The sequence below is a fragment of the Solea solea genome, chromosome 16 (genome assembly GCF_958295425.1).
Source record: "Solea solea chromosome 16, fSolSol10.1, whole genome shotgun sequence".
NCBI classification, from domain to species: Eukaryota; Metazoa; Chordata; class Actinopteri; order Pleuronectiformes; family Soleidae; genus Solea; species Solea solea.
In genome coordinates this window covers 12862161-12886291 of record NC_081149.1, presented here as the reverse complement: position 1 = coordinate 12886291, position 24131 = coordinate 12862161, and the positions used below count along the sequence as shown (strand labels likewise).

General features: G+C 43.8%; 3 protein-coding genes across 9 annotated transcripts in view; 2 read left to right on the top strand and 1 right to left on the bottom strand.

The window, feature by feature from the left end:
• The first annotated feature begins 1025 nt into the window (after window positions 1–1025).
• gipc1 (GIPC PDZ domain containing family, member 1) lies at window positions 1026–6317 on the top strand. Of its 6 annotated transcripts, none has more exons than XM_058654191.1 (8): window positions 1026–1115; window positions 2295–2366; window positions 2499–2855; window positions 3452–3637; window positions 3760–3940; window positions 4353–4465; window positions 4557–4638; window positions 4734–6317. In XM_058654191.1, exons 2-8 carry the CDS (start codon window positions 2355–2357, stop codon window positions 4883–4885), a joined length of 1083 nt encoding a protein of 360 aa, XP_058510174.1. In that variant the 5' UTR covers window positions 1026–1115; window positions 2295–2354; the 3' UTR covers window positions 4886–6317. The 6 variants fall into 6 exon arrangements, with proteins under 6 accessions (XP_058510174.1, XP_058510176.1, XP_058510171.1 ...); XM_058654188.1 differs by having other exon boundaries at window positions 1044–1303; XM_058654189.1 differs by lacking the exon at window positions 1026–1115 and adding an exon at window positions 1314–1515.
• Window positions 6318–6445: 128 nt separating this feature from the next.
• trim35-12 (tripartite motif containing 35-12) lies at window positions 6446–10675 on the top strand. Its single transcript, XM_058654180.1, has 6 exons — window positions 6446–7658; window positions 7892–7987; window positions 8394–8624; window positions 8707–8729; window positions 8821–8939; window positions 9036–10675. Exons 1-6 carry the CDS (start codon window positions 7116–7118, stop codon window positions 9593–9595), a joined length of 1572 nt encoding a protein of 523 aa, XP_058510163.1. The 5' UTR covers window positions 6446–7115; the 3' UTR covers window positions 9596–10675.
• A 3071-nt stretch (window positions 10676–13746) lies between these two features.
• Window positions 13747–24131, bottom strand: part of LOC131476126 (potassium channel subfamily T member 2) — a 38396-nt gene continuing 28011 nt past the window's right edge. Inside the window, exons 15-30 of one of the 2 annotated variants that reach the window (XM_058654644.1) lie at window positions 23794–23902; window positions 23594–23650; window positions 22179–22331; window positions 21729–21982; window positions 21042–21366; window positions 20859–20964; window positions 20601–20773; window positions 19589–19660; window positions 19236–19370; window positions 19037–19148; window positions 18271–18372; window positions 18095–18178; window positions 17881–18009; window positions 16655–17000; window positions 14624–14708; window positions 13747–14523 (exon numbers count right to left, since the gene is read on the bottom strand). In XM_058654644.1, coding sequence (XP_058510627.1) covers window positions 14406–14523; window positions 14624–14708; window positions 16655–17000; window positions 17881–18009; window positions 18095–18178; window positions 18271–18372; window positions 19037–19148; window positions 19236–19370; window positions 19589–19660; window positions 20601–20773; window positions 20859–20964; window positions 21042–21366; window positions 21729–21982; window positions 22179–22331; window positions 23594–23650; window positions 23794–23902 — 2360 coding nt within the window. In that variant the 3' untranslated portion in view covers window positions 13747–14405. The remainder of the gene's footprint in view (window positions 14524–14623; window positions 14709–16654; window positions 17001–17880; window positions 18010–18094; window positions 18179–18270; window positions 18373–19036; window positions 19149–19235; window positions 19371–19588; window positions 19661–20600; window positions 20774–20858; window positions 20965–21041; window positions 21367–21728; window positions 21983–22178; window positions 22332–23593; window positions 23651–23793; window positions 23903–24131) is intronic. The other variant, XM_058654645.1, reaches the window with a different exon arrangement.

Genomic DNA, 24131 nt, shown 5'->3' with positions numbered 1-24131 from the left:
CATGTGCGATATTTGTGTTGGTCATGGTGAATTTGGACAGGTGGCGCCGCACTTATTGGCCCCTCCCACATTCAATTTTTAACGCACATTCCCCGAACCTTTTTCAGACTTAAATTTACACCACGATTGATGCTGTCACAAAAATCTGTGAGTTTTGGGGTATGGGAAAGGCTTCAAAAAGGCGATTTACTTTAAGGAATAATAAGAATAATAATAATAATAATAATAATAATCCTTCCAGTTTCAATAGGGTTCTTGCAACCTTGTTGCTCGAACCCTAATAATAATCCTTTCAGTTTCAATAGGTTTCTTGCAACCTTGTTGCTCGAACCCTAATAATAATAATCCTTCCAGTTTCAAGAGGGTTCTTGCAACCTTGTTGCTCGAACCCTAATTAGGTAACCACTTTGTCAAATTTTGCAAAACAAAACATTTTCAAACTTCTCAAAACGGACCCCACCGGAACGGTGAGGAAATGTTATTAAATCCATCCGTTTTCTATCAATGTATCCTCTATTCTTTATTTAATATTAATATTTAAGTAGCATTGGTTCATGTTTGCAAAAAAATCATATATGGCCCTCATCTTCTTCCGTACATTTCTCTGTGAAAAAAAATCTGGCTTTGTCCCTTAATTGTTGGGTGTAGTTTCGGCCTATTGCCACAAGAGGGTGGTGTATGCTGATGGCGCACTCGCAGCCTGAATCCAAACTTCACTGCATTCACAAACTTTCCTCATAACAATATCAAAATAAGCATAAACCCAGCTTCGTTTGTCACAACAAAAAGGCAAGACACATTTACATTGGAAAATCAGATGTTCCTAACACATTTCTTAATCACTGACCACGGTTGTAAAAGTCATTCGGCCTTAAACTGCTGTTGTGACAGAAAAGAAAATAACCTTTCTTTCATTCTACTGATACGGAAGATAATTGGGTGAACATATAAAACACTAAATTAATCAAACAAACACACAAAAAGCCAACGGTGTGAGATTAAATTCAGAATATTGTGGTTTCCGAGGAACCTTGAACGCGTCATAGTTCCTCCCCTGCTGAGCAGACCGGACTCAGGAGGGTGAATCCACCTCTGCATACCGACACACGATAACGGTAAATGCTCCACTGTCTTCAACATCTGACCCGGGAAATACCAAACCTGACAGCGAAGGAGCCACAACATCACACTGGACTTCATCTGTCAGCGTCACGTTATCTTCCAACAACTCACAGCTGCATCATTAGCAGACTAAGCTAACAGGAGGAGGTAGCTAACGACTGTGGCTAAAACTCCTGCTCTGGTAACAACGACCGGCCTTTCGCCTTTTACTCCTCTCTCATCGTTAACCCATAGTTAATCTGGCTAACCAACCTTCACACAGTAGTGGTTTACGTTACTATTGAGAAGTATCCACACACGCACTCATTTAGCATCCGCTGTTAGCAGCCAAATGCTAACTTGTTGGCTACATGAGTGATTGATGTCTCACAGCTAGCAGCTAACATTATTATGGTGCGTAATGTTTATTTTTTTGTATTATCTAGGATGGTTTCGTAATGTTTATAAATCAAATGTGAAATAATAAATAGCTTAAGATAGCTTAAAAGACTGGTTTTCCCTCAACAATGAAAGTGTTAGAAACCATTCATTGTGAATCTAAAACATAACTCAGTTGAGGTAAAACAGTCAAAAGGAAAGAAAAGTGTATTATGACAATGTGTAATTTATTTGACAATGCGATCATATTAAGTAAAACTTTGTTTGTAAATATCGTGATATGCAGGATATTGTTGTTGATATTGCCCAACCCTATTAGTAATGAGTAAACAACCTATAAACACTTGTGTGGCAGGTTGAACCTCATTATTTTCTCTTGTGAAACAACAAAGCGTCTCAAAGTGACTACAATGAATTGGATCACAAGACAGCACGCTGATGCACACAACGGTCCTATGATTCCAAAAGCTTTGTTGTGTTTACTTGGCTTTAACTACAGTATTTGGATGAGGAGGGACTATAGAGCAACAGTATAACCATCTAGCTATGAGATGTTAATTTAATAATTTGCTTTTGTCTACAATTAAGAGAAAATATTTTGTTGATGATCCCAAAAACTGCTCTAAGAGGACATGGTTGCAGTGTTAGATATGGTGATGTCTCTTTAATGCAAGCAGTATAACTTACTGAAGAGATGGAATCCTATATGGGGTATTACAGGTGCTCATGCAACATGGATGTAACTGCTTTGGTTAATGCGTAAATGTTGAAGAGTTTCTGTTTGTGTTTTGCAGCTGACGACGTCCCACTGCAGAGTGCTGGTCCTGACAGACCCAGCTATGTGAGCTGCTCTCATGTGTAGATGTGTAAGTCCATACAGGGCCTTGCTGAGACTGCTTTTCATCTGGTCTGGAGGACCATACTATAACTGTGACTTTGACATCCGTCAGACTTTCAGCTAATTTGGCTGAACAGGTGTGTGTTGGTTTGGATCATAGAGTAACTCGTCAGAGCAGCCTCCGCTCCTCCACTCCCTCTGCTCTCACTGTGGGACTACTATGCCTCTGGGTTTGGGAAGAAGGAAGAAAGCTTCCCCGTTAGTTGAAAACGAGGAAGCGGAGCCCATCCGCGCAGGCCTCAATGTGTCAGGTATGGACCTTGATGGAGGTGTTGTTGGGCTGGGGGAAGGGGCCACCTCCGAGGGACTTCCTCCTCTACCCAGCAGCATGAGACCTCGACTCATCTTCCACACACAGCTGGCACATGGTAGCCCCACAGGTCGTATTGAGGGCTTCAGCAATGTGCGGGAGCTTTATGCCAAGATTGGTGAAGCCTTTGGCATACCGCCATCGGAGGTGAGTGTTCATCAGGCATATTATATTATACACTTATAGCACTTTTCCACTCTACAGTTGTAGCATGGCACGGCACGACTCTGCATGGTTTGGGTAGTTTTCCATTACTATAGCACCGCCTCGATGTGGGTGGAGTCATCGTACCATGGCTTCACGAAAATGCAGTGACTTCGTATTATACAAGCAATAGAATGACGAGCAAAGCAGTTGTTTTCAGTGTACTGAATCAGTTAATTCAAAATATTATTTCAGTGCTTCCTTACAATACAGCGAAAAGGGGTTGTGATGTGGCTCATGATTGCTAGTTTTTGCCAGTGCTGTTGCTAAATTCACCAGACTCCACCAGATATTCTAATAATAATAATACTACACCAGAGCAGGTACTAAAAAAGTACTAAAAACAAGGTACTATTGCTAATGGAAAAGCAAAAAAACCCAGAGTAGAGTCGAGCTGTTCTACAACGGTATAGTGGGAAAATGCCTGTGTGTCCTATGTCTTTGTTGTTTCTTTTTCTACTTCTCCTGGGGGTTTAACGGTGGTGAAATCCTACCCAGTCCATTATATTCTTTCTTCTTCTTATCGTGTCCCTCCACAGGTTATGTTTTGCACACTGAACACTCACAAGGTGGACATGGATAAACTCTTGGGAGGTCAGATCGGATTAGAGGACTTTATTTTTGCCCACATCAAAGGTCAGAAAAAAGAAATAGAAGTGTTCAAAGGGGAGGATGCACTGGGGCTGACTATCACTGATAATGGAGCTGGCTATGCTTTCATCAAGGTGAGAAACATTCAACTGTCAGTGTACATTGACAGCATTTACATAAAACCATATATAGAAATATTAAATGTCAGATGCACATGAAGTAGAAATAAACAGGAAAATTTATTCTCTCTGATTAGAGAATCCGCGAAGGGAGTGTCATCCACCAGATCCAGGTCATCAACGTGGGCGACATGATTGAGTCGATCAACGGCCACCGTCTGATCGGCTGTCGACACTACGAGGTGGCCAAGATGCTGAAAGAGCTACCCAAAGGAAAGCTTTTCACCATCAAGCTGGTGGAGCCGCTAAAGGCCTTTGGTAGGTGTACGAGGAAGAAACGAGAGTCATCGGAGATATGTTTGTACGGCATTTGTTAGTATGGCTTCAGATTTCGTAGCACCTCATTCAGCATACTAAATGTCCTCAGATCCGTAGTTTATAATCTAAACTTGTAAAGTATGAAATAAAGAGGCACAAGTCAGATTTAATGAAACTGGTTTCTTTGCTGCTCATATGATTTCACATTAAGACATTTAATTTCCCTGTGGGTCAATTTTCTTCAATTAAAACACCGCAGGAGCTGGGAAATGATCATACAGGGCCAAATAAACTACTGTCCATGAGATGGAGGTTGTCTGAACAGGAGGTTGATGTACAGCAGTGTCACAAAGTCAGATTTTAAGGACCGTATCAAGTACAGTAACATGAAATGATTCATTGTTTTATATAGATATGATCGGTCAGCGGTCTGGAGGGTCCAAGTCGGCATCGGGGGTTCAGCTGGGTACAGGGAGAGGAACACTCCGTCTGCGGTCTAAAGGTCCTGCTACTGTGGAGGAAGTGGTGAGTCTGTTTATAGCAACTCGGAGGTGTTTGTTGATAATGTCATTTTTTTTTTACTCAGTCTGTTTTGTTGCATTTGTTTCTTCTCCAGCCTTCTGCATTTGAAGAAAAGGCCATTGAGAAGGTGGATGACCTGCTCGAGAGCTACATGGGAATCAGAGACAGTGAGCTGGGTAAGTGTGCTTGTGTGTGATGTGTGTTTGTGTGTAATTTAATTAGCTGTTTTATGTTCACTAAATGTTCTCTGATCTCTCTTGTGTCTCCTCAGCGGCCACAATGGTGGAGCTGGGAAAGGACAAAAAGAACCCTGATGAGTTTGCCGAGGCTTTAGATGAAACCCTGGGAGATTTCGCTTTCCCTGACGAATTTGTTTTCGATGTCTGGGGTGCCATCGGAGACGCTAAAGTCGGACGAGTGTAACCACAGTAACTAGAGGAGTGGAATGGCTTCTGTGTGTGTGTGTGACGCCCACAACATTGAGCACTACTAGGAAACGCAACACTATCGTCATAAGTGTGTTTTTATTTCAGTGTATTCTCCTACTATTTTTAATTTAGAGAGTGCCCTTTTGGGAGACTCTGTCTAGACAAAGACAATAATGCCAGTTAATGGGAGAACGAGAAGGAGGAGGAGACTGTGATGATTTCCCAAGTGCTTTTAAATGTCTTCCAGCTTTTCCCAAAAACATCAAGCACGCTGATGAGAATTCCCTCTCACATGAACCTGCATGTCATTGTTGTGTTTGCTGGCAGTGGAACAAGTACAGCACCAGTCTCTTAATATGGGAAAAATAAACTGCTAACACAAAGTAGACATTTGACACATACCCCTCATGCTGCACTGTGTTGCTGTAAACCAACAGTAGAAGTGAGCGGAGATTGCACTGCCGCTCACCGGCCGAGTGGCACAGGTATTTCACAGTACAAGGCATCGAACTCCCTGAACTTACAGTTCAGCGTCGGCGTCTTGAACAGCTCCAATGTTTCTGTTAAGGATCCGTTTTTCCGAGCATGTGCTGGTTTATTTTTATTGTCACCATGAAATCTGCTGTTTTTGTTTTGTATTGTTACGGTTCCAGAAGAGTCAAAGTGATGAGCTGTAGCTCCTGATGCAAAGATCAGTGGTGTTTGGTAACACACTCCATGTTGTTGTGTGTTCACTGTGAAACATAGCAGCACATTCTAGTCTCATGTTCTTACATTTGACAGTGTTAAAGAAAATCAGTATTAATTCACCTTGTATGGGAATGAGAAGCAGATAAGTTTACAGTTCTGTGGATTGTGTCGACTTGCTTTTTTTTTTTTTTTAAAGGTAGTGTTTTTATATAAAGTGATGTTACATCTCTATTTTAAAACAAGGTTTGTGGAACAGATGATGAATCTTAGCTCATGCAACTATGTCAGGAATTACAGGGAGCAGTATTAAAGGAGGGAGAAGGAGAGTTGAGAGATGAAGTAGTTGTATTTAAAAAGTGAGGAAGAAAAATGAGTCTGTGAAGTACAAATGCCTTTCTTTTTTCTTTTTTTTTTTTTCCTCTTTCCATGCAGTTTATATATTTTGTTAGATGTCTACAGTCTGGTGCACGGTGCTGGACAAACAAGCCGTACTTCCATCATGTGTTGCATCGACGTGTGTTCTTGCAGCCGCACGCAAACTTTGGTGTTTTCAGACGGTCCACATTTTTGAAGCTATTTTGTTTTTACTGTTTAGAGTTAACGAGTATCTAAATGGGGTTATGTGATGAAACTGATGCTAGAACACTGTAACACTGAGAAGAGCATTATTTTGATGGCTTTGTATTACACTGTTGTCATTGTCCAATTGTAAATGCAATAATAACATTGACATGGCAGTTTTCCTCCTGTTTGCTCTTTCCCTAAACGCTGCGTGGTGCTCTGCAGGTTGAAGCTGGGAGTGCGTCCAGATATCACACTGGTTTGGTCTGTAAATATGTAAGCTGTCAAAACAAAGGGAAAGACGATGTTGTGATCTCCTGGGTTGTTTTTCATCTCTCACACAAACAGTCCCTAAGAATGTGTGTGTTTGTGTTTCTCCTTTTTGAAATATTTAAGACGTTTAAATAGACTGTGAAATCACTCTTATATGTCAACAGGCCATCGGAGGTTGTAATAAGATCTACACTTGTAAACTTGATAGTTCTGCTCAAGCTCAGCAGGGTCATTTGTGGGGCTCGCGTGAATAGAGGCAGTAAAGGGATCGGCCCAAAATACCTTTGTAATAAGTCATAACGTATGCAGCTGCTTTAGTTTCTCTTGGTTTTCTGGAACCACCACTGTCCTATGTTATCATACCTCCTCCCTTTCCTGTATTTGTAATTGTTTTTAAAAAAAGACCAAACCTTTGTGCTGCTTTTTTATGGGAAAGAAAAACACGTCTATTTGCCACAGCTGGAGGTTGAAGGTTGTCCTAGGAGGGTTTCAGGTGAGGGGTGGTGACATGGCCTGTATTTACTACAAGTCAAAGAAACTAGTTCTGCAGGTGGCTGCTCGCCTATAAATATGCTCTCTCATAAACTGTGTTCTGATTGCTTAGTGTGCTGCAACCAGAAAGCAGCTCTAATACTTGATAGAGTCTATTTATACAAGAGACCGTTGCCATTAAATTACCTTCCCACCCACGAGAACCTGCCATGGCGTTGCGACCCCGAGCTTCCTCTCAGCCTGGGAAACTCTCTTTCCTCCACAGTCCCAAGCTAACTTCAGCCCTGAGACCCCGGGCGGTTTCCTCGCGCTCGGTCTCCATGCTGGAAGAGGAGCTGTCCTGTCCCGTCTGCTGTGAGATCTTCAAGGAGCCCGTGGTGCTCAAGTGCAGCCACAGCTTCTGCCGGGATTGCCTGCAGCAGTTCTGGAACCAGAAGAAGGCCAGACGCGAGTGTCCCGTCTGCAGGACGAAATGCTCCTTGACAGAGCCCACGGTCAGCCTGTCCCTGAAGAACGTGGCAGACACGTTCCTCAGGGAGCAGCAGAGCAAGATGTCCACAGCTGGGACACGGGCTGGTGGGACAGGGCAGGAAGCAGGGATGGTGGAGGAGGAGAAGTGCGTCACGCACGGGGAAATCCTGAAGCTCTTCTGTCTCGACGACTTTGAAGTCTTGTGCTGTGTGTGTCACACCTCCAAGAAGCACCAGGGCCACCAGGTGTGTCCCTTGGATGAGGGGGCTCAGGACCTGAAGGTAATGTGCCTCTGTCTTCACTTTATATGCAGTTTGTTGGGGTTTTAAACAAGTATTCACTTTGTGATAGGGAAATAATGTGCTGCCAACGTACTTAAAGTAATTATGTGTGGCATAAGAAAGGATGTATTTCATACAGAAAAAGAAAGGGTCAAAACATTTTCTATTATACCCTTATGACCTTTTCAGCAACCAAAGATCACGATTAATATTCTCTGCCCTCACCACCTTAGGAAGACCTGAAGAAAGACTTGATTCCTCTGAAGAAGAACCTGCGTCTCCTGTATCAGGCCAAACAGGAGTGTGATGACACAACTGTCTACATGAAGGTATCAATAAACACAAAAGATAGACGAGAACCAGCATGAGCACTGACGCCGAACGACACACGCTGTTGGTGTATAAACACGTCAGACAAGGTGTTGGATAAGCAACCTGGTTTTTATTTTAGGATGCTTGAAACTCATTAGTTTCAGTGGATGAAGGGGATTAAATCATCTAAATGTGTTTTATGAGGGTTTGTATTTTGTTGTCATGTTTTATGGCCTGGGAAAACATTTGGATACAAAGATTGAGTGAATTGTTAAGATTACCTGGAACACATGGTTTATAGGAAAACACATGACAATCAATGGATTTATCAGAAACAAAAATAATTTAGTTGCAGCCATTATGATGAGCAATCGTGGGTGCGTTCAGTGTCACTCCACGTTTCCTCTTCTCTCCACGTGTTAGAACCAGACTCAGGCCACCGAGAAGCAGATCAGAGAGCAGTTTGAAGAGCTCCGTGAGTTTCTGAAGAGGGAGGAGGCGGCACGACTGGCCAATCTGCAGCAGGAGGACACGGAGAAGAAGGAGCTGATGAAGAAGAAGTCGGACAGCATCACCAGAGACATCCTTACCTTCTCTCACGCTGTCATTGCCATTGAGAATGAGATTGCGTCCAGTGACTCTCTCTTCCTTCAGGTGAAAGAATGTTTTTCTCTCTTAATTCCCAGTGTGACTCAGTGAACTGTATTTTTTTAATAGTTTCTCTTTTGAATTTCAGAATTACGCCAACACAAAGAAAAGGTAAGAAACTCCTAATCTCTTGCAGTATCTTCTGTTGTATGAGCTACATCCAGCTCGCTACTTACACTCCTCAATGCCATTGTCCTGTCAGAGCACAGATTCCACAGAAAGACCCAGGAAAAGTGTCACGTGTTCTAATAAATGTGGCCAAGCACGTCAGTTCTCTCAAATACCACGTGTGGGAGAAGATGGTGGAGCTGGTTTATTACAGTAAGCACTCGGCCAACTCTGTGTGTGTGTGAGTGTTGAATTTAGACACAAATCTCTCTCCTTTTTACTTAGTAACTGGGTAACTGCTCTTTCTAGCACCCATCACTCTGGACCCCAACACTGCCTACTCGTGGTTGTCCATCTCCACAGACCTGACCAGTGTGGCCAACAGTGGGTCCATGAAGCAGCTCCCGGACAACAGTGAAAGATTTGGCAAGTTTGTGTTCGTGCTGGGTTCAGAGGGCTTCACTGCGGGCCGACACGCCTGGGAGGTGGAGGTGGGCGACAAGTTGGACTGGATGCTCGGGGTGGTGAGGGAGTCCATCGACAGGAAAGGCCGAATCTCCGGCTGTCCCGAGGGCGGCTTCTGGATGATCGCAAACTACGAGGGCGAGTACTCGGCCATGACGAGGCCCAACACCCCGCTGCATCTGGAGGCCGAGCTGACTCGAGTCAGGGTGCAGCTGGACTATGAGTCTGGAGAGGTGATCTTCTCCAATCCTGTCAGCATGACACCCATCTACACCTTCACGGACTGCTTCACCGAGAAGATGTTCCCCTTCTTCTGCCCCGGGGCGAACATCAACGGGAAGAACCCCAAGCCCCTTAAGATCTGCCCCGCCACAGTGGCCGTGTGGAACAGTGCCACGTGGTGATTTGATGAGAAACAGGCAAAGTGTGTTGAAACGATAAGAAATGACGAAAGGGCAAAGGAAATGGCTCAGGGAGACGAGGCCGGTGCGTGTTTGTGTGTAAAATGAGCGAGAAGAAGAGCGATCAGAGTAAATGATGGTTTTATTACAACGGAGGTCATTAAGTGACTAATTGCACTTAATGAAGCACAAAGCAGCTGCTGTGTAAAGCTTGCCCTCTCTATCCAGGACAGATTATGCTGCTTCATCAGTGGGGAAATCACACTGAGCATCCCCCGCTCTCTCCTCATCATCACTGGCCCCCTGGTGGTCTTTGTCACACACACACACACATTCTTGTACCGCCGTCTTTGTGAGGACACTCAAAGACACTAACTTTAACCATCACTACTAAATGCCTAACCCTAATCTAAACCCGCTTCTAACCCTGAAACCAAGTCTTAACCCTGAAAGAAAGCATTTTTTAAAGTTATGAGGATCAGCTGAAAAGAATCACGATTTGTCAGGCACACACTCAACAGTTGCCAGGGGGACTCGCACAGAAGAAGAAAGTATCTCTGTTGGTTTAAAAAAACAAAACTCACTGTCATGCATGTTTAAACTCCAAGTGGTTCCAAATAAATACAGTATATATACATTCACCAGCCTATTTATCAGGTTCATTTGATCAACTGACGGCCCGAGCACCAGAGTTGAGCAACAAAGGTCATTTCATTGATTTTGAATGTCACATGTTGGTTGGTGCCAGACAGGCTCATCATGAGTACGTCACAAACTGCTGATCTGCTGGAATTTTTTCCACACACAACCATCTCTAGTGTTTACAGAGAATGGTCTGAAAAGGAGAATATCTAGATTAAATCTACCGATTTGACCGGAAATGATATATAGAAAGGCAACACTAACTCAAATAAAGTGGCTGGTGAGTGTATATTTTCACACTCTCATGTAATATCTGATTTATTTTGTTGTAATGGAAACAAAATGAATAATGTAAAGGGGAATAAGATATAAAACACTGAAATGATTTGAAGCGGTGCATCAATAAAGAAGCATAAAAAAGGCTGAATATTACCTCCCAAATACAGGTCTGTGCTACACTATGTGTGTCTGCTTTACAGGGATAACACCGTTACATCAGGAAGGACAAATAAAGACGACAACAGGATAACTTATATAATTATAATTAGATTACATTCGTGTTTTACCATCTTGTGGTGGAAATGAGGACGACGATGACCATTTGTTAATGAATGTTATTAGATTTAGGCACAAAAAAGCCCCTATTATGGCTGTGAAAAGATCATGTTTTTTTCCCCCTGTCCATAAAGACACCTCGTGTTGCAACTAACATGGAAACACACTGGTATGTATTCATTAGAACAAATAACAAGTCTTGTGATGTTTGGTGGCAAACTGTTGTTGCTCGCTGGTCGACGTCTGCTCACAAAATAACACTGATTTCCTCTTGGTCACAATTCAGCCACAAGTACTTGAGAATGACATGACTTTACAAACATGACATTTCACGTCTTTCTTCCACAGGATCAATAAATGTGACTTTCTCATGGTTTACAGAAAAGTAATATGGCAACCTTTTGTCTTTTTAAAGTCCAGGCTGCTGTCATCATGTATCTGAGACTTCAATATCACTTTTGACCATCAGCCTCGATGGAGGAAGAGCTAACGTGGCCGTATGTGGAAAAACTGGGGGTAGGTGCTGCGCATAATTTCATCTTTCAATAGCAAAACTGTGGACAACATCAGAGAGTGAACACATTAGAGCCGTGAACATGTCTTAAGTGTAAATGAAGCCTAAAGCCTAACCTGTCACCATGAGAACTGTGCAGTTTCTTTAGTTTCTCCACGTCTTGTTTTTAATAATAACTGCTGACGTTGTTTCTTTTACTATTTTCAGCAATCGCATGAAAATGTAATTCATGCAACGTGATGTTAATGTTGTGCTCAGTTAATGAGCATTTAGTCAATGCTTTGATGGCACTGCCAAATACTCCCCCCCCCCCCCCCCAACATACTTTTACTGTGTTTATTTTTATATGTTGTGTTTAATCAATCTATCATATATCTTTTTGAAATGTCAGGTTTATCTGTTTAAAATAATATGAGGCTTTACAGCTCCTGTCACGGTTTATATTGTGATGGAAATCATCTTAGACTCACTAAGGCATTCGTGAGACACGACTTTAATGTTTCAGTACATGTTTCTTGTATCTATCTATCTTGCACCCTGTGAGTTTGATGGAAATCCAGTGAGGGTGGAGCACAGAAAGCAGGATCTCATCCTTCTTCAGCTGCTCTGAGAGTGTCGGCATGTTCAAACCTTCCAGTGAGGAGAGGAGAGCGAGGAAAAGCAGGAAACGTTGAAAAGGCCCCACCACAGTTCACTCATTTTATTTTGACGAAAGATTCATAAAGAAATGGAATTTGTTGCAGGGTAGTTACGACACTTATTTCCTCACCTTAGTGATATCCATAGTGTCCATGACGTGGATGTTAAAGGTACTCTGCATGTGTGTCCTTTGTGCTGGTGTCCTGCAGGCCCAGGAACCCCGTGTTGTTGAGACCTCCGAGAGTCCACCTGCTGGGCCGACTCTTTTATGCTACAAAGGTCAGGTGTGTCTGACATGGAAGAGAGACAGAAAGTGGAGTCTATCCAGAATTGTTTCTCCAGTCAGGGAGGGAGTTAAGACCTCACCTCAGCTCTGGATCCATTTGAGTCCCCTCAATAAGTATCCCCAGGACCTGAACACTGTTGGTTCCTATGATTTAGGAAGCTGCCATTTTCTCCTTAACCTTTTTATGACAATGTTCTCACATTTCAGTGTGTCCTCTTCCAGAAATCTACGTGAAAAACTTTACCATAAATCAACACAATCCACACAATCAAGGCAGCAAATAAAAGATGTAAGTATGATAGTGGAGTCGTTCACACAGTCCTACCTAACAGGAAGTGACATGTCCGATTGAATGTATATAAGTCACACCATGCAATGACAAACCAAAAAAAAGAGTGCATGTTCAGTAAACCACATGGAACTCACACTATGAGTGATTCACACTGATTTAAAGGTCCAGTTTGCAAGAATTAGTGATGTCTAAGGGTGCGACTGTAACAGTGCAACTAAAGTGGCCTTCGCATACAAGACAGAATGTATACACTCTTTCACAACCTTCTCCACACTTCTACTCTCACTGTTGTTTCCACCTTTTCGTTCTTGGTTGTTTCCAGAAACATGCAGGCACAAAATGGCGGCCTCTGTAAAGCAATGCCTGATGTAGATATAAAAGACTTGTTCTAAGGCTACGAAAAGAAAAAAAAAAACGTTTTCTTTCGTGTGGCCTATTCAAACCCTCCTAAATGTTACACACTGGACCTTTAAAGTGGTGTCACATCTGGCAAATCTGTGACTCTCATGGCTGAAGAGATTTGCCCCGACAGCTGCACAAACTGACAACGCGGACAGCAATGAAGCAAGGATGAGCTGTAACGACTCGACTTTAATATGTACATGTTTCATGTGTTTGTAATGGCACTGAGGCTACAGCAGAGTGTGTGTGTGTGTGTGTGTGTGTGTGTGTGTGTGTGTCCAGTGAGCAGCAGTAGCCGTGCCGCAAGCGTCCCCACCACATGGCCGCACTGTTTCTGCGTGAATCCTTGGTAAAAAAAAAAAAGACACCCAAAGGAGTTTAGCATGAATGACTCTGTGATATTTTAAACCCAATAAGGTAGACTAGTGTGTTTTGACTGAAAAATAAATAATTGAATATATTCTAGAATAAATAACTTAAGTGGGCATTTATAGACGTGTGCAATAAATACTGTAATTATCTCCTTGTAAAGCTTAAAGTATTAGTATGGTTTGATTTCACACCTCTCCGACACTGGCTCAGAAGATGATAAGATTCAAACATGTAAATAGTGCAAGGCTTTTGTAGTTTGAGTTGTAATATTCCCATTCCTTGCTTCTCTAACATGCATGTTTGTGATGGACAGCTCTCACTGACGGACAGAAGACACAGAGCCCTGCACTGAGCGTGTGTTCTCGTCATTAACACACTGATGTTGTTTGGGTGCGTCTGCGGCGGCTGAGGGTAAAGACAAACGAGGGCATTTTGAGGGCGTGAGCGACAAGTAAAAAGTTTTGAAAAAGGCTTTATGAAGACCAAAACAAAGAAAGAAAGAAAAACCTTACGGCACTGGCACTGTCGTGTCAGGTTCAAACACGTTAAACGACATTAAAAGTGTGACGAAACACACCTACGGTACACAGAGAGGGACAAACTTCAAACAGAACAATTACAAAACAAAATAAAATAAATAAAAATCATCCCTTGACTTCCCTTTAGCTGTCCAGATAAAATTGGCAGTGTCTTGCTCTTGGTCCAGAAGCACATGTACAACACATTCATTCAAGCACTTGCAGACACATACGTTACACACACACACACACGCACACACACACCTCACATACATGATGCAGAACGTAACATGCACATACACGTATATAAATACACACAGCTTTTCAATAAATGCACTTCTGTGTCCCACAGTTCTCTGCTTTGAAAATAGGAAGGTGCATAAACAAAACATTCCCATCATCATAGAAAAGAAACGGTCCATGCACGTCCGACACTGTGGAGTCCAACGAGGTTGACGTGTGGACGAGGTGTGTCCCACTCCATCTCATCAGTTCTTGATTTCCACTCCTCCCTCAAGTGTGTGTTGTTGCTGTTTCTCCTCAGTCTGGCAGTGATTTGACGGTGTATATTTGTCTGTCTCTCTTTTTGTTCCTCACAGGTGGGTGCTGTCCTGCGTATCGAACCTGTGGCACTCTGAGAGGCCAGCGCTGCACTTCCTGTTGCTCCCCTGATTGGGCACCAGAGACAGGGGGTCTGGTCTGATCAGGTACCTGCAGACGAGGCACAGACAGCGAGGCAGGTGGGTTACATTTTCACGCTGCGTTCGTTTTACAGTGCTGTCAAATACACTTGTCTCTGCTGCGCACTCACACAACATCATGGAGCTCCAGTCGGGTGTCTGGAGAGGGATTGATGAGGATGTAGGACAGTCTGTTGCCTTGGTCTGTCATCCCATCTGACACAGGAAGAAAAGAGGTGAGCGAGGCAGGAAATAAGATAGGCACAGGATATACGGCGGGCTGTGCAGCATCCGTACACGCAGAATGGAAGCTGTGCGTTACAGTGAGTCACGGGACAGGAAGACGGATTTAGATAAACATGGACAGAGACCATAAACAAACGGTGGATATGCAGCAAGTGTACAAATAATAAGCAAAACTTTTGCAAGTGCAAGTAATCATTCTAGTGCCATATTAAAATACAGTAATAATAACTGATTTTATTTTATATATATATATATATATATACATACATATATATATACATACATATATATATATATATACATATATATATATACATATATATACATATATATTAGGCATAAGGTTGCCTTATAATACATAAACTAAAACTAAAACAATGAATGACCAACAATATTAGATTATTAGTTCACATGCATATAGCATTTTAATGCTTTCACTGGTCATGTGACCTTTTAATGATGCTTTGTATTTCACATACAGTATATGGTTAATAACTGCAAATGTAATAGAGGTATGAAGTAGCAGAAAATGGAAATACTTACACACACACACGATTTGAAACATTAATATAGCAACTATTTTCTATGTAAATACATAATCAGGTAAAGGTGTCCTCGGCAGAGACATAAGTCACTAAGTCAATAAAGATAGCATTTAAGTATTCAACTTTTACTTCATAAAATAAAGTAGCAGACCTCTCTCTCTCTCTCTCTCTCTCTCTCTCCCTCTCTCTCTCTCTCTCTCTCTCTCCCTCCCTCTCTCTCTCTCTCTCTGGGTGTGCTGCTCTAAGGGATCTGACTAAAATAGAATAATAATGTTATTATCCGTTCAGACAGGGACCACAGGGGGTCCAGTCTCAGAGTAACATGGGCACTGGGCCCCCCGTAGAACTACTCCAGGTCATGATGCAAATTTTTGTCCCTCTTTTCCATGTTGTGACATTTTGTCTGGAGCACAGAGATGCCCGTCACCCGCCTCCAGTGGTGCTCGCAAAACTCTGAAACTCTGCTGCTACATCTGCCAAACATCACGACGCAGCTTACAATGCTAGTTATCTGCTAGCCATTGTGGAGGTTTGGTGAGCCCTTGCTGTCCTGGACAAAAACAAAAAAACCTGCTGCACGCTAAAGTGCCCTCTAGAGTCACAAGACTTAACTGAATACTAAAGTACCCTCCAGAGTGCTAAAAACATGAGCAATTACTATTCATTGGTGGCCTTGAGAGCAAGGAGTGCCTTTCTATTGGGGAATAATGATGTAGTGCTCTATAAGATGCCCTTCCAATCAAAAGGGTGCCGTTATGAAGTGTCTCTACTGCCCCTACATGACATTATACCAAAGGGTGTGTCAGTGCTGTTTAGAAAAGCTTGGTGATAGAACGTGATGCAGTGCTGTGGAGGATGTCCCTGTACACAGCACTGGTGTGCACATCAGGACCTCAGAGAATTTGCGATCATCAATTTTCCAGGAATTATTAGTTAAAAACCCATTTTCACATTATGTGTTCCCACTAGCCATGCAGCAGGCTTCTGCCCAGACAGACGCTGCCCTCACCTTCCTTTGATCGGCAACCATGGTAATGGCCAAAGGAATAGCATAGGCTACAGTCAGTCCACAATAATAACCTGCCAAGCCAGCCATTGTGCCACCTACTGGCGGGAACGGGACGTACACCTTCGGTAACAAACAGTGTTTCATTTACAGGACGTTTTCTGGGCGGGGCCTACATTTGCTAAACTCTGACAGGAGAGAGTTCAGTGCTGCTTGGATTATATCATATCACTGAGAACAGGGTCGGAGAGAGGTGAGACATCTAGTGGCACTGATTATCATACAGTATGTAACCTTTAAGGTAAGTTTGCTTAATTACATGTGATTACGGATAAAACAGTACATGACAAATGTCACAGACTTACTGAATCCAGTTGGAGAAAGGCCCAAATGTTTCATGCGTGTCCGCACCAGGGAATTGAGTTCCTGCCTCTCCGAGCGCCTGAACAGGGTCAGCCTCTGCTGGCTGATCCTCTCTGCTGCACTTCCCGGTCCCCCCTTGGCCCCGCTGGAGCTCCGACCGCCCTTCCTGCTCAGTCGCCGCGCCCACTGCATGCTCTTCCTCCGGAGCAGGGGGTGATCTGAGGAGTGGGAGGAGGTGGAGATGGGCTCCGAGGAAGTGGAGTTACGGTGTGCGCCGCTCCGGGACAACAGGGGTTCTCTGGGTTCTCTGGTGTCCTCATAGTCTTCCACGGTGATTGACACTTGAGACTGCAGCAGACACACAGAACTGCATTCACACATTCTGGACTGACAGACACAAACCTTTCATATCCTGGTGAGGTGTCATCAGCCTGTTATCACACAGGTTTTATTGAATCAGTTCTTCACCTGTGCGGTCCGATGATTCACAGTGAAGAGGAATTAATACTTTCTTATCAGGGTGGAAATGAATGATGGGCAAGATACACTCTTCTACATCCTGCATATTGAATAGTCCCATATTCTTAAAGGTACAGTATGTAAGAATTAATGACATCTAAGGCTGAGTCTACAGATTGTAACAGACTCCGCTCGCCCCTCCCTTCCCGAGGTTTGTCAGGAAACTACGGTGGCCCTGACATTCTAGCGAGGATGTCGTTGTGCCACCGACAATCAGTATGTGAGCTGATGGGGTTTCCATAGATACAGATGCTGTAGTGTGTGTGCCAGGTATTACTTGTGTTGTGGGGACCTAAATCTGTTTACACAAGACGCAAGTGCCCATAACGTGAATGATTACATTTTAAGGTGAAGACATGTTGTTTGGTTAGTATGAGGTTAGCGTTAGGTTAAGGTTGGGGTGAGGGCTAGACAGTAATTATGGTTTAGGTTAGAGAAGGTCTACAGGAAATTAATGTAAGTCAGTGTAATGTCATTTGAAGGCATGGAAACCACATGTGTGTGTGGTGCTCCGTAAAGCAAGGCCCAAAGTACAGATTAAAACTTATTCTAAGGAGATTATAGGCTTGTACAAACATACTAAATATAATATGATTTGTCTTCTTGTTTTTGACCCTTGTACCGGGCTATTTCAGTGACCTTATTCCATGACTTGATGACCACAAATCTCAAAACTAGACCGGAAACAGCAGTAGTAGCAGCAGCTGACCTCAGAGACTGGTAGCTTGTGGGCCTCTGTTCGATAGATGCCTATGGGAATGTCTCCAGTGGAGGAGCATAGTTTCTGGTAGAGCCTGCCATAGGTGCGAATCCACAAGTCGTCCTCTGTGATTTTCATCTAGAAAACAAACAGCACGCTAATCAGTCTCGGAGGCACTTTTTGAGTCAGAATCATTTCAAGCTGTTTGTGTTTGGCGTCTTACTGCGCAGAGGAAACCTGAGCCAGGCATGGAGTCTAACCCCAGCAGCAGCCTGGTGATGGAGATCATGTAGTCCTTCACAAATGACTGACGGCAGAAGACGGCAAAACAAGTTAACCAGACTGAATCAGAGTGACATTCTGCAACACAGTGGAGAATTCAGTGCGTGTTTGCCATACCTGGTAGAGCAGAGTGTCCAGCATGCTGACACTGAACACTTTCCCTGCAGCGAAGGGCAGGCGGAACATGAACACTAGGTTGGATCCCTTCTCCCTTTCCTTCTGCAGAGCAATCACATACACATGCACACGCGTGCACACATGCGTGTGCGCACAGAGGGGGAAAGAAGGGGACCATGTAACAGAGATAGGAGATGAGACAAAAGTGTGATGTGAAGAAGTGCACACAAAAACACTGTTTTCTCTCCTCACTTGTTTACAAAATCAAGGGATTGGGCCTTCTAATTATATTAAACCAGATAATCCAAACAAAACCAAAGCTAAAATAAAGCGAAGTCTTCCTTCTTGTTGTGAAGGCAATACAAATGTAAATGTAAAAACAACAACAAAACTATAGTTAAACCCAAAAGGTCCAAAAAAAAAGCAACATGGGGATTAGGTAAATTGGACACTCTAAATTGACTGTAGGTGTGACGGATAAAGCAATAGATGGATGTTACCCAAAAGGGAGATTTAACTCACACCGACACCGGATCTTATAAAACACAATTTTGTGAAAAGAATATAAGAAATAACACGCGACTATAATCAGTAACAAATGTTCTCTAGGAAATTTACTGTGTCTGTGACAAAGCTCATCTAATTACAATCGATGCATTTCTAATTCTAAAACCTCAGTGTTTGTTTGTTTTTTCCCCCTCAAGACAGCTGAAGAGAAATGAACGAGAAATGAAGACTGAGAGGTTTGAGGATGGAGAACGTTTACCTTTTCTAATTTGGACAGAGCCAGAGAGTAGTGGTCTTTGACTTTGAACTGCATGAAGCGCATGTTGGCCGGGTGCGTGAGCTCTGTGATGATACTCAGGGCTGGGAACAGTCTGAGAGAAGAAAGATGCACGGAGGTTAAGCGCTCACTTTAAAAGCAGCGTGCGAGATTGCCGAGCAAAATTCAGGTGAAGCAAAACCTGAAGAGGGTCTGGACATTGACGATGGTCTTGGCGTCAGCCATGTAGTCCTCCTCTGCAATCATGGAGCTCTCCTTGTCAACCACCACCATTGTGTCGGCAAAAGTCACTCCACATCGGAGCAAACTGTCCAGACTGTGATAGAGAGAAAGATGAGGGGGAAGAGATGAGGCAGAACGAGAGCAGCAATGAAGAGCAAGGAGAATAAATCAAAGAGCCATCCAAGGCTTTTGATAGCTGAAGAAGCACATACATGAATAACAATTGAGGGCAAAAGTAACCGATGAAAAAGAGCGATATATAAAAAAAAAACAAAAAAACAGAAAGCAGCCTGGAGATTTGGTTTGTCTTACTTGTCAATGGAGCCCACTGTGTAGAAAACCATGGGGAACCAACAGATTGCCTCAAGGAAGTCTGCTTCAGGTCTGAACCAATCAAAAAACAAATGGGCTTGAGATGCTCACCAGTGGAGATTTATACATGCCATGATGAAGAGGTAGCACAGGGACACAGAACACCCCCCCCCCCCCCCCCCCCACCCCCACACACACACATACACACACACACAGACAAAATACAGCAGAGAAAAAAGGTGTGCAGAGGAGGCTGAAAATAACAGCCGTACACTGAAGTGACTCAGCATTTTATTGCCTTTTTATTGGACTCTGCTCTTATTTTGCTGACAGCCTTTGTGTACTGGCCACAAAAAATTACACAGCACCGTGTCCTGAAAGCATTCAGCAGTTCATAAATCATGTTTACTCTGAAAATCCTCCGCTGCGTGGCACTTAAAGGGAGAGTTTGTCGGCATTTTTCCGTGAATCAGCCTGACACTTTTCGCTGAGAACATGGCTGCCGGCAGGGACAACAGATTTCAGCCACTTGTACACTACGATGTCTTATGAATATGTCAGATGCATGTTAACCACTGACTCTCCCACACAGAAGTCCATTGAGAAAGATCAGCACTGCATGTGGTCTGCCTCGTTTGTTCCACTTTAGACTTTAATCCATTTTAAACATCAAAGTCACAAGATGACACACTTGAACTGATGGAGGCAGCAGTGGATCAACAACTGCTGTGTGTTTTGATGTAAAGTTGCCGACCATCACGATCAACTTTGGTGGTCTCAGGCTGGTCTACGGAAACATGCTCAGCTTGGCAACGTTAGTGTCTATAATGTGTCGATATCTCATGCAACCACACTTACGACTATCCCTTTAACCATTCTGTGCAACCCAGATTTCTACTGTAGCCGCTACACTCGCAGCAAAGCCTCTGGGCAACCCTGAGTCAAATGTAATCGACTTCTCGTGTGAAGTCTTCTCGCCACATTACACTGAACAACAAAGAAGTCTTCTTACATGCTCTCCAGCAGCAGCACAATGGGGTTGAGCTCTTTTCTGGGTCGGTAGTAGGCCCTGAGAGGCACAATGAAGTTGTAGAGGCCATTCCCTGCGCTCTCGGCCGACACGATGATCAATTTGTTTTTGAAGCCATACGAGCGTGCGTCCTCAAAAGGGATGTGGTGACAAGCCTGGGAGAGGCAGAGAGCAGATGATGACAGTGACATGAACTAGTAAAATGAAGATCACGATGCAAATTAGACCTTCGTTAAATACCTTGTCCATACGCAGGCAGCAGAAAGGCATCTTTTCTTGAAGGAGGTGGCACAGCGCAGGCGAGCTGCCGATGTATGGGGAGTTCAGTGGGTATCCCTTCATCCACCTGCAGCACAAACCCACACTTACACCGGAGTACTTTTGTTTTACGTGTAAACACGTTTCTAAGAACATCCTACTTACTCGCAGTGCTGACCCCACCAGTGGGCACTCTCATCCCTGTCACTGTCCTCCTTGCCCTCCTCCCCTCCTTCATCCTCTGACTGGTCTCCCAGCAGGTCAAATGTGGGGTTGTTAACGCCATCTACCAGCTCCAGGACGGGGGCGATGCTGTGCCGTCGCTCCTCGGCTGAGTCGCCCACAGAAGGTAGGGCCAAGGTGTTGGCACCGCTCATCTCTGTCCTGGAGCTGCTCCTGCTTCCTCTGCCACTGCCCAGCCCCGTGCTGCCGGGGTCCTGGCCCTCAGGGCTGCTGTCAGTGGAGTCCTGCAGGTCTATGGCCACTGTGCCTGAGAAGCACACCCAGCCACAGGGGTTATTACCGAGGCACAGATCAGGCAGGTGCAGATGCAACATCTGCACAGACTTTATTAGAAACCAGTATGAGAGGCAGTGAGGCAGGCACTTCTGCTCTTGTCCACCAGGTGGTGTGTTTGTAAAACCCTCTTAACTGACATTTCAGTTCATTCAGTTGTTGCTCTGATCAAACCACTTATAACCAGATACATGTTAATATCTCTACAAAGCTGTGAATCTTTTTATTCACTAAGACTGGTTGTAAATGTGAACAACTGTGTCTGTGCTGCTGTGTGATGCACCTTTATCACTTTAGAGGTTTGCATGTCTGAAGACTGCAGAGAAGAAGTGTTACCCATGCTGGCGATGATACTGTGCACTGGCAGACGGGTGAGTCCGTGGTAGATGGTCTGCGGTACTCCTCTGGCATTTCCTCCTGAGCTGCCCCACGATGGGTCCCTCTGACCCCTGACAAATGCTGAGTTCTCCTCTTTGGAGATGTTGATGTAAAAGCATGTGTCGGAGGCTCCCATGATGTGGCACGGACCCGGGTTGAGCAGGATGTTGGTGTTGTCGAGTCTGCGTACTCCAATCAAACACACGCCGTACCTGCAGCCACAAAAACAAGACATACTCGTGTATTTGTCACCTCTTTGGGACCTTCTCTGGTGCAAACGCTGACCTGGTCAGGACCAGTAGTCCCCATGGAGACCAAAACCTGGTCCTATTGAGACAGAAACTAATTTCTCAGGAGGATAACACTTGGTTTAGGGTGTCAAATGGCTTCCTTCACGTTATGACTTACTTTTTGTGAGCATGAAAGGAGGCAAAGGTGAAACTCTTGCCCTGGTACTCCCCAAAGAATTTACTCTCCTCCAGGCGGATGTGATGCACCTCATTGGCCGAGCAGCGGCGGTAGGTGCGGTGCCATTGGTCCGCCGAACAAGCCCCACCCTCCCTGAGACAGAGACATTTTGAATGGATTAGCCATTGACCTTTATAAACACAGAACACTAAGCTTCCAGCCTTAGCACCAGGGTCACATGGGAAGCTTTTTCCACTTAAGGTTTGCAGAGTTACATCTATTACAAGCTCTTACATCTCTGTCAGAGCTGCTGATCAATACTTCAATCAGCACTCAGAGGTGGGCAAGGACACCCAGTCTGTCTGAACAATAGGTCCCAGGTGAACATGTTCACACAGTTAAATGGACATCGCTTCTCTCAGGGGGGATGTGGCTTTGGATGCGGAGGCTAAAGAGGTGATAACAGGAAACAGGGTTGTGGGGGATGTGTGAATGTGGGTGGCCTGCGACAAAGAATGCATTATATAAACAAGTGTTATAGTGAATTTGCAATTTACAGGAACTAAGAGCAAAGCAGGAGAGGAGGAGGACAAATTCTTGTCATGCAGCATTGTCACCTCCAATAAACGAAATGGCAACAGGTCCAGATATAGAAGCATAATTACAAAACAGCCTGCTTCTGAATGTTCAACCTCTTAGCCACCTGCTGCTTGATTATATGATTTTTTTAAAAATACATATATTTTCACATGTGACCAAAGTGAAAATGAGTTCTCTTCACATTATTGAAACAAACGTTTAAAAAGAGTTAGTTATTCCCGAGTAACTTTCCATAAATGACTTGTTTCGCAAAGAAAGCTTTGGGTACAAACTACATATTGTTGATTTTATTACGTCAACAACAAAAATAACCCCAAACCATATTGATTTCCACTCTATTTTACACTATAATATTTTAATTAGGAGAATATAGAGGAGTAATGAACTGGAAATGGCAACGCGTAATCCTCAGTGGCACTTCATGTTGTTGGTGCTTTGAATTGTTCTGTATGTTTTTACCTGTTCCTTATTATGTTATATTAGGAAATGAGTCATTGGCTACAGTCTGGAATATTCACATATGGATTGTTCATTAGATAACATATTCAATTTCTTGCACTTCAATCTTTACAAATGTAACAGGCCGTGTCCGGTCGCATGCCCTGACTTCTGTGTGTTTTAGTTTGGGTATTTAAAACAGCAGAAGTTCATCATTATGATCATCACATGTTTTCTTTTTCTTTTACAGAATCTCCACATCAAAGAGAGAGCGTTCGTTGTGCAAACTCTGGCTGTTGACAGAGGATCCGGGCAAACACAGGCACAGATGTGGCACAGAATGACCGTGTGTGAATACAGATGGGTTTGCCTTCTACCTGTTGAGGGCTTGAAATGCTCCCACACGTTGCTTGAAGGCCTCTTGGGGCGCCGTCCTGGAAAAGGAAGAATAACAAAAGCGTCAGGCGGTGAGGAGAGCAGCTCTGTTCTGTGGTGCATATTTTACCAGTAAAAGTGTGCTCTTGCCCAATCAAACAGAAAGTGATGATGGGGAGGAAGAAAGCGTGAGTGTACTCACTGTCCTCTGGAGGAGTGGATCAACAGAGTGATGAGCGTCGAGGTGCCGGGACACACACAGTTTAAGGCCAGCATGGCATACTTAAACTCCTCCTCGCACACCACATGATCTATGGACAACATGGGGGAACAGTGAGGTCACAGGGACCGAGGTCACTGAGGCCTCGGCAAAGAATAAGCACCAACACTATACTCCATGAAAGTTTCATCTCCGAACAACACTGCAGTGAATACAAATGTGCTGTTGCCTCTAGAGTGCGTGGGCTTGTATTTATATCTTTGTGAGGTCCAAAAAAAAACATACAAATCCATCTTAACTTTATAGGGCTTTTTCAGTGT